The 13,646-nt window shown below is 46.7% G+C and overlaps 4 protein-coding genes across 4 annotated transcripts; 1 reads left to right on the top strand and 3 right to left on the bottom strand.

Annotated features, from left to right (window-relative positions):
• Nucleotides 1–952: 952 nt before the first annotated feature.
• Nucleotides 953–3,951, top strand: PAAG_08487 (hypothetical protein; the record flags this gene model as incomplete). Its single annotated transcript, XM_015846523.1, has 4 exons — nt 953–1,380; nt 1,537–3,438; nt 3,557–3,759; nt 3,881–3,951. The coding sequence occupies 4 exons, from the start codon at nt 953–955 to the stop codon at nt 3,949–3,951; spliced, it is 2,604 nt and encodes an 867-aa protein (XP_015701187.1).
• Nucleotides 3,952–5,060: 1,109 nt separating this feature from the next.
• PAAG_08486 (hypothetical protein) lies at nt 5,061–8,165 on the bottom strand (the record flags this gene model as incomplete). The annotated part of the gene is made up of 4 exons (XM_002789515.2): nt 5,061–5,683; nt 5,751–6,110; nt 6,380–7,843; nt 7,949–8,165. The coding sequence occupies 4 exons, from the start codon at nt 8,163–8,165 to the stop codon at nt 5,061–5,063; spliced, it is 2,664 nt and encodes an 887-aa protein (XP_002789561.2).
• A 990-nt stretch (nt 8,166–9,155) lies between these two features.
• PAAG_08485 (hypothetical protein) lies at nt 9,156–9,455 on the bottom strand (the record flags this gene model as incomplete). Its single annotated transcript, XM_015846522.1, has 1 exon — nt 9,156–9,455. One exon carries the CDS (start codon nt 9,453–9,455, stop codon nt 9,156–9,158), a length of 300 nt encoding a protein of 99 aa, XP_015701186.1.
• A 2,682-nt stretch (nt 9,456–12,137) lies between these two features.
• PAAG_08484 (hypothetical protein) lies at nt 12,138–12,649 on the bottom strand (the record flags this gene model as incomplete). The annotated part of the gene is made up of 2 exons (XM_002789513.2): nt 12,138–12,224; nt 12,461–12,649. The coding sequence occupies 2 exons, from the start codon at nt 12,647–12,649 to the stop codon at nt 12,138–12,140; spliced, it is 276 nt and encodes a 91-aa protein (XP_002789559.2).
• Between the last annotated feature and the right edge of the window lie 997 nt (nt 12,650–13,646).

Here is a 13,646-nt window from a genome sequence, read left to right as displayed (position 1 = left end):
GATTATCCTCTTTTCTTACATTTTGCGACTTTATGTACAGAGCATCAATGATTTATGACGATGAGAGATGTTGACCAATGTTGATGTTTTGTTCTGTTTTCTTGTTTTGCATGTATTAATCTACATATATTTTAGAGATGTAGTTTCTTGGTTTCTTTTGAATGAAAATCATATGAAATCCTCTCTGCTCTAGTGACCACTCAAGCTGTTGAGAGAACTCTGATTAGAAAGCCAATCTCATCAAAGTAGTACGTATCCTCCGGCACAATCCCATACTTCTTAATAGTATTATCCACCACGTTAAACCACTTGCGTAAGAGCTTTGGATCCCTGCATAAAGCTCACTTGCAGTTGTACTTGCATGAGAATCTAGTCTCTGTCAATGCAAAGCAAAAGAGAAAGTGAGAAAGAGATCATATGTATGTAGCTCAAGAGAGTGTTTTGAAAGCTAGAGAAGAAGCAGATCATATATAAAGTGTGAAAGAACAGAAAAGAAGAATGAGTGGGATTTCTGACTCTCAATCATGAAAATGTGCAGCACCTTGGTTGCAGTGTATGCGATGTACTAAACCATACTGCTCATACATGCGAAAGTCATCAATCTATTTTTCTTATGTGGTGGTTGATTGTTGTATTGACTTGATAAACACATGAAATGAAGAAGAGGAAGTTTGTCTCTCGCTTGCTTGGGTGGATAAGGTTAAGCCCCGCCCAAACAAAAGAGGTTATTGATTAACTTCTGCCTCTCAGCAATTCAACCGCTCCAAAGCATCTAACGAACAACAAACGCTCAACGAACAATTTCCCCGCCCAACAACCACTCCCCTCCACCCATCTCCATGTACCAATGCAACCACTCCTCTTCCCGGTCGCATACAATTGCCATGTTTCCCTGAGATAGTCAGCTTCGTTCCTCAGCTACATTTTCTTTCTTTTGTTTCATTCCGGCCTCATGGATCCCAGTGCTGGTCCTCGTCATCCGCCTCCACGGCCCGGTCAACCCACCACCACCAGCAGATCTTCCGCCAGATCACTCCAGACCAACGCAAACGGAACAGACCTCTCGCGGATGCAGCCTCGGCCTCAGAATGAACAAGAACCACAGCCTGAAAGCTCTGCTGTACCAAAGAAGCGTAGGCATCGCGGCCCTCGGAGACGCAGACATCGTCGGCCATCTTTCGCCCCGCAGCAAGACTCGTCCCATGTCGACTCCGCCGATGCAGAACGAAATGGTGCTTCACCACAGCTCGACGTCCTGGATTCTACTGGTGAACTGGAACCTTCGCAGCGGCGCCGTCCTTCCCTGTACCGCCTGGGCCAGTTAAGTGGTGGGAATTTGAGTGGGACGAGTTTGGATAGCGATGTTCTGCTGGACCATAGGTATGGATTTCATGACTCTGTTGTTTATGGTCATATATATGTTCTCCTGCAGAGTCTACCTTTAGATACACCTGTCATTCGTTTCTTAAAGTCATACAGCAGGCAATGGGAAAGCAGAAATCTGACAATGATATGCTGGAGATTATTGTGATACAGGCACCAACCGATGATGCGCCCTCGTAGGGACAGTCGACTTGCCCAAAGCTATCGACCAGAGGTGCAACCCTCCTCTCGATCCTCAGCAAGAGCTTATAGGCCTTCTTCCAGCGCACAAGGGATTGACGGAGAGGAGTCTGAGGAAGCTGACGATCGAACCCCGTTGATACAACCAAGTTCTATCCATAATTCCAGCTTTGTACGCTATGGGACAAGCTTAGGACGTTCACCTTCTCGCTTACCACTTCTGCCCTCGACAGCCTCCTCCTCCCAGTCAGTAACTGGCCGGCACTCTGCTAGGACTTCTCAAAGCGTACGGAGAGAATATGATGTCAACAACCCACCCTCCGTGCCTGGCAGCCCTCATACTAGGCCAGAACTTGGCTATGATGATCGGATGATCACCGGGCTGGACTTTAGCCCGGGATCTCCTGCAGTCGCCAGCATTACAAGTATGCCTTGTCATGTTATTGATGTTGACGGAGACGGAGGCCAAACCTCGAGACACGGTTCCCGGCTGGCTTCTCCAGGGTTTACTCCTCCGGAGCTTCAGCGACGACGTACCCTTGCTCTTCCCGTCGAAGAAGATGTGTGTTTTCCAACAGGTGCATTGTCAGAGCTGGGTGAAGAAGACTACACTCCCCAGCCTCCAAGAGAGGGATTTGGTAGTGAACGAAGGCGGAGACGGAGACATGTCTGGCCGGATCTTTCGGTGCTGGAGGAATGGAGTCGCGAAGAGAAAGAAGAACGCAGCGGGGGGGTAAGAGCAAAGAACATTAACGAGCCTGTGTTAATCGGAGGCAGGTTGCGACCGCAGAATGCCGGATGGATACGAAAGGAAGAAGATGCTCCATATCGGTTCACATACTTCAACGAAGAGTTCCAGACTACCATACACAGCCAGACGATTTCGGAGCTCGTGCAACCCGGTCAAACATTCCGTACCCTCTTTATCCCTGACCCTCCAGAAATAGAGGATGACTCTTCCGACGAATCCGATTCCCCTGAACTTTCGCAATATCGAGAAAATAGCATGGATACAACTGCTACAAATGGATATCATGGCGTTGATCACTGCCAAAACCCTCAGCAGACCTCTAGTGATGCTACTGCAGTAACCACGGAGAAGACTGGCAGATCTTCAGAAGCTCTACCACCGACTAAAGCTCCCAAGGAAAAGCGATATGGTTCACGTCCAACTTTCTGGCTTGATGTACTCTGTCCTTCTGACACGGAAATGCGAGTTATTTCCAAGGCATTCGGTATCCACAGCTTAACAGCAGAAGATATCATGATGCAAGAAGCTCGCGAGAAAGTAGAACTTTTCCGACACTATTATTTCCTCAACTACCGCACTTTCGAACAAGATGTTCGAAGCGAAAACTACCTCGAACCCGTCAACATGTACGTAGTTGTCTTTCGAGAAGGCGTCCTTAGCTTCCACTTCTCCATGATTCCACACCCCGCAAACGTCCGCCGCAGGATCAGACAGCTGAAAGATTACTTGATCTTAAGTGCTGACTGGATTTCGTATGCCATCATCGATGACATTACCGACGTCTTCGGTCCCCTGATACACTCAGTCGAGAATGAGGTGGATGATATCGACGACACTATTTTGCAGCTCCATTCCGACGACAAAGACGTATCAGACGGAAATGCAGGGGAAGATGGAGAACCACTACCGTCCGGTTCGGATATGTTACGGCGCGTTGGCGAATGCCGCAAGAAAGTGATGAGTCTTTATCGATTGCTAGGAAACAAGGCGGATGTAATCAAGGGTTTCGCAAAACGGTGCAATGAGCAGTGGGAAGTGGCTCCCAAGTCTGAAATAGGGCTTTATCTGGGTGATATTCAGGATCATATTGTGACCATGACAAGTAACTTGAGTCATTACGAAACGTTCGTCTTCTCAGTTTCTCTTCCCAGTCCCCTGCCCCAGTACCAATTTTAAGAATACCTATTCCCATTATAACGTCTATTTTTTCTTTTCTTTGTTGCCCAATGCTAACATATTCAGACTCCTATCCCGCGCCCATTCTAACTACCTCGCACAAATAAACATCCGCATGAACGAGCGACAGGAGAAAACAGCCGATGTTCTCGGCAAACTTACCGTCCTGGGTACAATTGTTCTTCCAATGAATATCATCTGCGGCATGTGGGGTATGAATGTGAAAGTTCCCGGGCAGGATATTGATAATTTGTATTGGTTTTGGTCCAGTAAGCGAAATTCCAATTGCACACCATTTTGAGCAATGGTTCAGCTTTTGTTTTTCTCTTTGCAATTTTTGATAGATCCAAAATTCCTTGCTTTCCAGTCTTCTGATCTAACGGCATACAGTTACTGCTGGTCTCGTCGTCTTCGCCGTCGCCTGCTTCTATATCGCTAAACGTGTATATGGAATTGTATGAGTTGAGACCTCACTCTCAGAACGGTTAGTTTTGGTAACTTGCTCCGTTCCCTTTTGAAATTTGTGGGTGACTTGGTTGGTGAATTGGTTTGATTTCAGTTCTTCTAAGACTTGCATAACTGCCCGGCATGGCGGATGATTTTCAACCGATTCCTTTCCTTTTCCTTTCCCTTCATTTTCCATCTCCTTCATACCTTGATACATGGGGAAGATTTGGGCTAAGCTAAATTCTGTACCTGTGTGTATATGTAATATAACCTTTCAGGGACAACATATATATTTGGAGTTGGGAGTTGGAGTTTTGTTCACAATAAAGGCGTATTTCTGTAACAGTTAACTACGTTGAATAGTTTTCTTTTTCTCTCCAGGCGGTCCAATAATAGAGGAAAGTGTATGACAACTAGCGTAATAAGAATGGAATGAAGATACAGTTTTGCTAAAAAACCATACAATGCACGCCCTTTATCAAGGCTTTGAGACAATGTACGTCTTGATGACATGCTTCAATTAACCATATTCCAGTATACCACCATATTACATATCCTGCAAATGGAATTTATCTAGCTAGTTTAATCTCATTAAGGGAATTCGTTATTTCGTTATATACTCATTCCTATCATTAGAAAGGAGAAATGGAATAATCAAGCAGTGGTGTGAGGAGAGTGAACAAGTCGCACATGACATCATAATGGGAATCGTCAAAAGACGTGCAAGTTACATTCTAAGGAATAAATGACCCCCGAAAGAAAAGAAGAAAAAAATGTACATAACTAAATAGAAAGGTCCAAATCGCAGGTACATATAAGACCAAGAGTGGGGAATATAAGAACGGGAGGACGAACTTACAGATGGCGGCCCAAGGAAAAAAGAAATATAAAAAGAAAAATAGACGTTAAACTGAGAAAGAAGCATGGGATGTGAAATAAATCACAGTAGCGGAGGTCATCTTGTTCGTTCATTCATTGGTATCATCTGGCCCAGTTGAGCCATCCCTTCTTCATCTTTTTAAAGATTTCTACTTCCCCAACTCCCACCAGAGCTGGGCTTCACCAAACACAGCGTCCTATTTTACATCCGTCTTGTCCTCACCGTACACGTGCCAAATAATGATCATCTCCATGATCCAAGAAGACGATGGCCGCGCGCGTCAAACCGATCAGAAAGCTCAATGGTCGTATCTGATTCTACATCGAGGTTGTTGTTGTTATGGACCCTGGTATGGGTTTTGTCGCTCCTATGTTGTGGTGTTGCTGATGTATGGGGGAAACTTGGTGCCGACGGAAATGGTATTGATGCTGGCGAGGCCGTCGATTGGTGAGGATGGTAGGAGGTGTGGGTGCGGGGTCTGTGATGGGGTCGGGAATGAAACCGAAGAGAACGATCCAGTCCGTCCATGGTTGAGTCGCTGTCATCGGTCTCATAGCCTTGATTTTCGCCTTTGGGGATTCGTGCATGTCTATCTGTAGATGGAGACCTGGCGTAATGCGGTCGGAGATCGAATTGGACGGACTTGGCTGGTATCGAGGCGGGTTGGCTGGATGACCTTGGTCGTGAAAAGGAATTGAATAGGTTTCGTGAGGTTGGTATTGGTTGTGGCGATGTTGCTAGCGGCGGTGGGGTGGGAGCGAAAGGAAAAGCAGAGTAGCCGAGACTGGTTGCGGACTGCGCACCAGTATCACTGACTGGGTGAGTTGATGGCAGCAACAGATGTCGCGGGGCTGTTGCCATTATACCTGCAATGATAAAAAGAACTGTATTAGTGAAGTTGTCCCAAAATTGGTTCGTGGGACATCAACCCACCCTCTGATGACATGTGGCGCTGCTCATGTGAGAGGGTGGGATTTGGCGTCGGGACAGCACTCACGTTCTCTTCCCCTTTGATGGACCTGGGTGAGTAAGGGTCCGCTGCAGGAGGAGGTGGTGGGGGGTAGGAGTAGTTTGCCTGTGTCATGGGTGGCGCACCGGGAGACGGCGGATAGTCTGCCGGGTTATATGGGCCTCCTTGGTGGTTGGGCGGAACAGGAGTTGAGCCTGGTGGGGGTGGGAAATGGTTACTGTGTGGGTAGTAATTGGCGCCGTTTGGCGGTGGAGAGGGGACACGGGGAACGGGATCGTAGCCCTCCTCATATGAGTCGGTGTAGTCATGGTCGCGGGCATATTCTGTTCCAAGGGTGGATCGTCAGTATGGTGATATTCTTTCCCACCGTACTTTTTCTTTCTTATTTTTCTCTTCTTTTCTTTCTTCTCTTTCTTCAATTTTTTTTCTTTTATTTTTCTTTTCTTTTTTTTCATTTCATGTGTTTTTTCATGAGCTGGAAATAGCATATCAACTTCGTATGTATAAATACGTTCGAAAAATATGAAAATAAACAACTAGAAAATAGTATAATAAGGACATCCTATGCATAACGTTCAAAACCTTTACGTACTTCTTCGGTCTTTCTCCGCCTTCTTCCGCTCCTGTCTTTGGGTATATTCCCTGGCAGCAAGCCCGGCACCAGCAGCAGCAAGCCCAGCAGTGGCAAGATCTCTAGTACGGCTTCTGCTACGTTCCTTATGATGGCCGGAGCGGTGGTTGCGACCGCCATCATGGTCGGAGAAAGAAGAATTGCTTCCTGAGCCGTCATCACGATAATGATGTCTGTTACGGCTGTGACTCCGGCTGACGCTCCGGTGCCGGCTTCTTCTTCGGAAAGATGATTCAATGGCCCTTGGGGAGGATTGCCTGCTCGAGGGCCGTCCATAGTAGTGATTAGTTGGGATGCTTCCGTACACGGGATCGTCGCCGTACTCTATGAGCTGGGGAGCTGATCCGGAGGGGTCTGAGTAGGCTGATGATGGAACCACGCTTCGAGACCTAGATCTACGTCTATGATGCCGTTGAGAGGATTCGTTTTCCTTTTTCTCCTTGTGCTTTTCATAAAGACCTGCAATTGCTGCACTGCCAAGGCTAGCAGCTGCTATGGGAAGACCCTGCCTAATCCTGCTGCGGGATCTCTCCCCTTTTCGAGATCGAGATTTGCTCCTAGCTCGCTCAATCAATCCTGCTACTGCCGCTCCCGCAAGACCTGCTTCTGCCATTCGCTTGTTGCGGTGGGCAGGGTTTCGACCATTGTCAGACCCAGATTCGGACCCTCGACGATGGCGGGACCGGCTCCGTCTACCATGGTGCGAGTTGCCAGCTTTCTCACTTCTTTGAGACTTTTTCCGGGCTAGCGCAACTGCTCCCGCAATAGCTGCTGCGCCCAATCCGAGGCCTGCCAGAGTTTTGACGCGGGAATCCGGAGATGAGCGACTGCGGTGTCGACGGTGTCGATGGCGATACTCCCGATTGTGATCTCGCCCGCGATCTAGCGATTCTGCGCGTCTGCGACTCTTACTGCGATGGCGACTTCTAGCCCTTTGGAGAACATCAGCAGCTACGGCACCCAGGGCTCCTGCGCCAACGTCTGTCCCGATGCGGCTGAATGCGCTAGATTCCTCCCCATCCCTCTTCTTCGAGCGGTGTCGCACCAATTCAGCAGCACCTACTCCAACTAGTGCACCTTCGGCTAGATGACGTTTGTAATGACGAGGGCTCTCATCGCGATAGCATCTACCTCTGCGGGAGTAGACCATGTCATCGTCACTATTACAGTTGCGACTACGACGGCTCCTGGTCCGATGCGATCCTGAGCTACGAGGACTGTCACCTGCGTAGTAGCGCTCTTCGTACTCATCATAGTGATGACGACCGTCGTCGTATTCTCTGGTGCTTCGGGAGTAATAATAGTCGTCGTCTCGCGGATCACGGGAGCTCCGCAACGCCCACCGCTCGTCAGGGTCAGGTCGGCTGACTAATTGATAATCCGACTCGTGGTGGGAGGGTGCATGGCTCGAAGCACGATAGACTTCTTTTAATAGTTATTGGCTGGGGTTTTTGGTTGATCATAGTATTGTGGGCATGGTAATGATGGAAGGGGCTGATTGGAGTATCACGCTGGGGTACGTAGACTCACGGTCGTAATCTTTCTCCCTACGATATTCGTAGTTATACCGGTCATCTCGATCGTGATGGGGCCGGATGGTGAGCTCGCGTTCGCTCGTTGCGGGCCCATCTCGTCGATACATCGAGCTTTGTTCGGAGGGAATGACGTAACGCTTGACTGAGTAATACCTTTGTTCAGACTGTCGATCGGCCTCGTCCCAGTTACTGTCTCTGTAGGAAGAAGCCATGAGAATCCGTGCCTGAGAATGGATAAACGCAAAATTAAACACAGCAAAGTCGGTCAACAGTGGATTTCAGGGGCCAAGTATTTAACTTGGGTATACGGGTGCTAGAAGAGCGGGGTTGGGGAAACAAAGAAATCAACGACTTCTGCACAGCAGAGCAGGCAATCAGAGATTGATAACAAAAGTCAAAGGGAGCAGAAATAATGACGATGACGATGTCCAATATTGAGTCGCAAGAAAGCATACAAAACAGACAGGAGATGGATTCTGAGGGAGGGAAAAAAAACAAAAAAGCAGGATTTTGCAGGTTACGAATCACTGACGGCTGGGCTGAGAGAAAATGCAACTAACCAGCAAGCGGCCTGGCGCAGTCCAGTGGAGGATGGAATAAGCACACATAGCAGAATGCACAAAGTGTAACTATAGCTAAAACACACGCGGGAAGAAACCAGGAATTTTGATGCAACAGTAACAACAAGAAAAGGAAAGGGAACAGGTTGGGATAATTTATAAGAAAATCCATTCCTCGTTGACTTCTGGATCTGAGGAACAATCCCTTCATTATCCAGCCAAATCGGGCACTGCGGGGTGTGGGAGTGGAGTGCTATGGAGCGCAGATGATCATCTCTCGGGCGTAGACGAGCGAATATGTAGAAGCAAGTTGAAAACAAAAGTGGATTTTTCAGATATAAAACACTTGCGACTCACCAGCCAGTGATAGAAGAAATGAACGGTGTCGATGCCCAACGGCAGCAGTGTCAAGAGAAATACAGCCCGGAACGGATGTGATCCAGTTAGAGGTTGCAAATAGATCGGACGATTTAATTAATCTAACCACTGGGGAGATGAAAAGAAAGGTAATCCTGGAGTTTGACAGGGAAACAGAGGGAAATAGTGAACTCAGGTAGAACGGATAGACAAACTGGGGACGTTATATAACGGCTGGGAGAAGGGCTTAACAATGCCGTTCAAACCTTTAATAATGCAAGGGGTCTACGGGTGACGTCGTTGTAGTTGGTCCCAAGTCGCGCCGTTCAAGTAAGAGTCTGGGCGGAATTCCTGATCTCCGCGGATTGATAATTTCAGGACTAACAAATGTTTTGAAATACTCGCTTCGCAATTACCCAGAGCGATCTGTAAATGCTTCGAGCAGTGTTTCTCAGTGTTGGGTTCAAAGATCGTCCTCTCTGCATTCTGCATTTCCTCTGTAGTTGATTGTTCCCAAGGGTTGCGATGGACGTGGCAGCTTCGCTTCGAGCTTGTCTGTCGGTGATCCAATGAACATAAGGCCATGATTTGAGTACAGCTTGGCTAAAACTACCAGAACGCCCTACGGAACAGGAGCACAATAACGGTAGCCATTCATGTAGACGGGAGCTCACAAGATCACCATCGGCAGGCTCCGGGTTAAAGCGCTATTATTCGCTATGCTCAACAAGGATGAGTGGCGAATGGTTGTAGGTATCATTAGCTATTCGTGAGAATTGCGACTCCGTTAAGAGGCCGTCGGATGAGCAATACAGGCCATGTATCTTCAAATCGCCACGCAATAAAGAGCCGCCTTGGGGCTTGTGAGTCATGAGAGAGCATTATTGAGATGTTTGCTTTTCCACCAACAATAGTTAGTTCCCACAAGGCGAGGCTCCTTGATGCATTTGATGGTTGACCGCGGGAGGCTGTGGCACTCTGCAACAGCTTCATTCATATCAATCACACCGCATTTGTCGTGTCTTTGTGGGTTGTTTAAGCAGAGCCTCATGTCATGCATCTGTTCGTTTCTCGGGTTATGTATGTATATGTACGGAATGTTGGTCCCTCACGGAAGCGTAGGTCGACGTATTTGGACAAAATTATCCCTTATCTTAACGGGAATGCATGGATATCTCGGTTTCTCCCCAGTTGGTTTGTTGGATGCTGGGACTTTCTTCTAGAAATCTGCTAGAGCAGCGCCTAAATGGGGTTCCCCGGACCTTATCAGCCACTTAAAGAGACATAGAGTTCAAGGTCGTGTCTTTGTTCAGCCTTGCGCCCGGCACAGCCTTGGTCTTCCCAACCACACACCACGGGACTCGCATACAGACACACAGTCCAATCCATGTGTGGGTTGGCTGATAGTTACTGGAATGCAAGTGTCTATGAACGACGAGTAGAGTCGAGCTTTCTCCCTATCGTATAGCTGGTCTCGTTTTCCGTTAGTTAAACGCCCCAGATCGCCTTAGCTAACTGCTCGACATTTTCGAAGCTCGGACATATCTGGCCCGTCATGCATCAACACGGCTTCTGGTCGCATTCATAATTCAATTGCATGGTCCACTGAAGACCAAAGCAGACGACTCTTTTCAGGCAGCAGAGATAGTTCATGATATGCTCAGGCCAGACAGTTGTAAATGTATCTGTCTAGTTAGGTAGTTGACGCCCGGTATGGGAGGCCCGGGAAAGAAGAGCAAAACCACGTTTCTGTGTCCATGGGAGGGGGGGGGGGAGGGGAGGGGACAGACAAGGTGAAATCATACAGCTATCATCAATCAGGGCATGGTCAAAATATGAATCGTTTCGCCTATCATCAAATATATTGATAGCTTACGACCTTCGTCTTCTCTGCTGATCGGCTGTGTGTTCTCTTACTTCTCACCACTTGTCATGAGTCCTTTTCTCTCCCTGTGTAAATTGTGTAGCCTTTGCTGTTTGAAGCTGTGTTGGTGGTGATGTGAGGCAGCGCATGTCCGCTGTTCATTTACCTCATCTCTAACAAATTGTGTTTAGTTACTACTCTTCCTCTCTTAGCACTCTCAAAATTTATCGTGGTTCATCCACTCCGCCTTCAAAAAGACTGGCAATTTTGGACTTCTCTGTCTACCGAATCTATCAACATGACTGCTTGAAGTTGAATCTCACATATTGCAATATGCCAACCTTCAATCTGCATTGCATGCATCGAAATAACGATCCAGAGCAGTTCTCAACACCACTTTTCGCCTGTGTGACCCCTTCAACTACTTTCTGTGTAGGTTGTATAAAGTTGTTTACTGGGGGCAAGGTTGTCATACCCCGTATCCTGCAGGTGTTATGATGATCTATGGAAAATGAGGCAGAAAAGATGACGGAAGATGAGAAATGCAGCCTGATGCCTATATGATAATGGTCATCTGTTGTCATTTTCTTCATTCTCTTTTTATTTTATTTTGTTTTATTTGTTTATTATTATTATTATTATTTAATTATTTTTGTTTTCGTTGTTGGCATACAACCAGTTTGTAATCGTCAGAAATGCCCGAAATCCTACCTCCAAGTGCCTTGTCCGTCAATCTATCAATCTACAACGACAGATTACAGTGGGTTTTTTTCCTTTGGTTATTGATTAAAGAGCAGAATGACCCACCCACAATTATATATATCTTCACGAAATCCCTCCAGTCCTGTGGCCCGTAAAGATTCATTCCATAGGTTCAGTAATTTTCTTGCATTCTCTAAAGATCAAGAACGAAATCACTAGAACCCAACATGGGATTCAATGGGCATGTGGCATCAGCGAAAGCGAAAGCGCACAAGTGCTCGGGTCCATGTCCATTTCATCTTATCCCTCTACTGAAATTGTGTCGTACGCTGATTCCCTTACACGATCCGCAACACTTTTGAAACGTTTCCCAAGTCTGGTTTGAAAGGATGTTGGGTTTGTGCAACCTTCAAAAGAGCGAGCTCTTGCGGGTTAATATTACAGCCTTGATCGGATGAAGTGGGGTTCATGGGAGAGTAGAGGCAGAGGGTATGTAGAATACACCAGAAATTGTTTCTGCCTGGACATCTTATTGTCAACTGGAATCGCTCAGATGGGGGTTCGGTAAGAGGTGGTCATAAATATCCAGCAGTCTGTCAATTTATGAATTCCGATAGCCTTCTTCCTCCAAAATTATTAGGAACATAGTCCTATATCAGGCCTCGCTTTCATGAAATGTACAGAAAACAAGGGGACGATCCCTAGGTAGCAATCCCATTTTTGTTCTCGTGGTTGGGGATATGAGGAACGAAGATGCCCAGTTGAATGGACGAGCCAAAATGCTCGTCCTCAAGGGGAATATGTCAGCGGAAGATTTAAGTATGTATTTAGTAAGGTAACTGGCATTCTGGAAAGAATCTGTCATGTCATCGACCGCAGCAAGTCCAAAGAGTTATTTTCTCCAATGCCCACTTGACTCCACTATGACGGGAAGGCATTCATAGTTGAATCCAAACCTGTCATTTCAATCATCACTGAATAACGATACTCGTGGATTATCACTCTATTATGAATAATTCCTTACATATCCATCCATCCAGATGAGGCGCTTTCTGGGAGTGATGCCCACAACAATGTCAACAACACTTGACAGAGACATGGTTTTTTCCGCCTCCATCGTCATCTCGCACCGATGGCAATCTTTCATGTAAGGCTCCAGTTTGCTTGCGGGGTAGTGCAGTCTAGACACCGTAGACTGGCGGGACGACGTCATGTCATGGCAGAGTTGAAAAGGTTGGCAATATCCCAGGAGACCTAGGAGAGAATGAGACTGAAAACAGAAACGAATACCCCGGCCCGTTGAAGAATTCAAACGGTAGAAAGGTACGGTCTGGACCCAACCTGTGTTAAAGTGGTAGTAGTTGGAGCTATTCTCCCTTATAACAGTTTATTAGCTCAAAGAGGGTTGGGAGCGGCTGGGCGTTTACTGGCCAATTTGCTGACATGGTTTCTACGGAACACGGATTAAAGGCTCTAGAAGTGCGGGGAGGATTGAGCTCTCGAGCGCTAGAATTCATGGAACCTGGGAGACATTTGCAAGCCCAGATGTTTTAAGTAGAGCCCAGAAATACATGCGTCTTGGAGTCTGAGGCTGCAGATAGTCTGGTCAAACTGCATTATCTGTTCGACAACGTTTTTTATATTGCTGATACTTGCCGGCTGCATTAGGAGATCCAACCTTGAGGGGGTTAATGCTATTTTATGATAATAATGGCATTCACACTTGGTATTCTGTAGGTCTTGTGATGTGCATATGGCATTCCAATGGACGATGGTATGATATCAACCAAGGGTGTAGTTTCCGAAATCTGGCAGTAGTTAATAGTTTAACTATTGTTAGTTAGAAGTTGGGGTTTGAGTTCAAGTGAAATATGTTAATTATTAGGTCATTTCTCTTTGCTGACAAGATCAGAGTATTGTTTTTTAACGACCTGTTAATTAGTATGATGCCCATCACTAGAACTCACCCGGTATAATACGCCCACTGCGTAAAATTCACCACATTCAACCAATTGCTCTATTATTCCATGAATACTAATAAGCTCACCATTCAACTTTCCATGCTTGGAGGCCTGCTCGTAATACAGCTGCTGCTGTCTTTTGTCCTGAATTTCAGACTTTTTAGTCTGATTTTCAGCCTTCACAGCAGCAGTCTCAAATAAATCATGCTTAATCCTTTCAACATTGTTAAACTCACTATTGAGGTCAAA

This window comes from Paracoccidioides lutzii, assembly GCF_000150705.2.
Source record: "Paracoccidioides lutzii Pb01 unplaced genomic scaffold supercont2.36, whole genome shotgun sequence".
NCBI classification, from domain to species: Eukaryota; Fungi; Ascomycota; class Eurotiomycetes; order Onygenales; family Ajellomycetaceae; genus Paracoccidioides; species Paracoccidioides lutzii.
The sequence above is the reverse complement of the archived record's forward strand: the minus strand, read 5'-3'. Positions and strand labels throughout refer to the sequence as shown.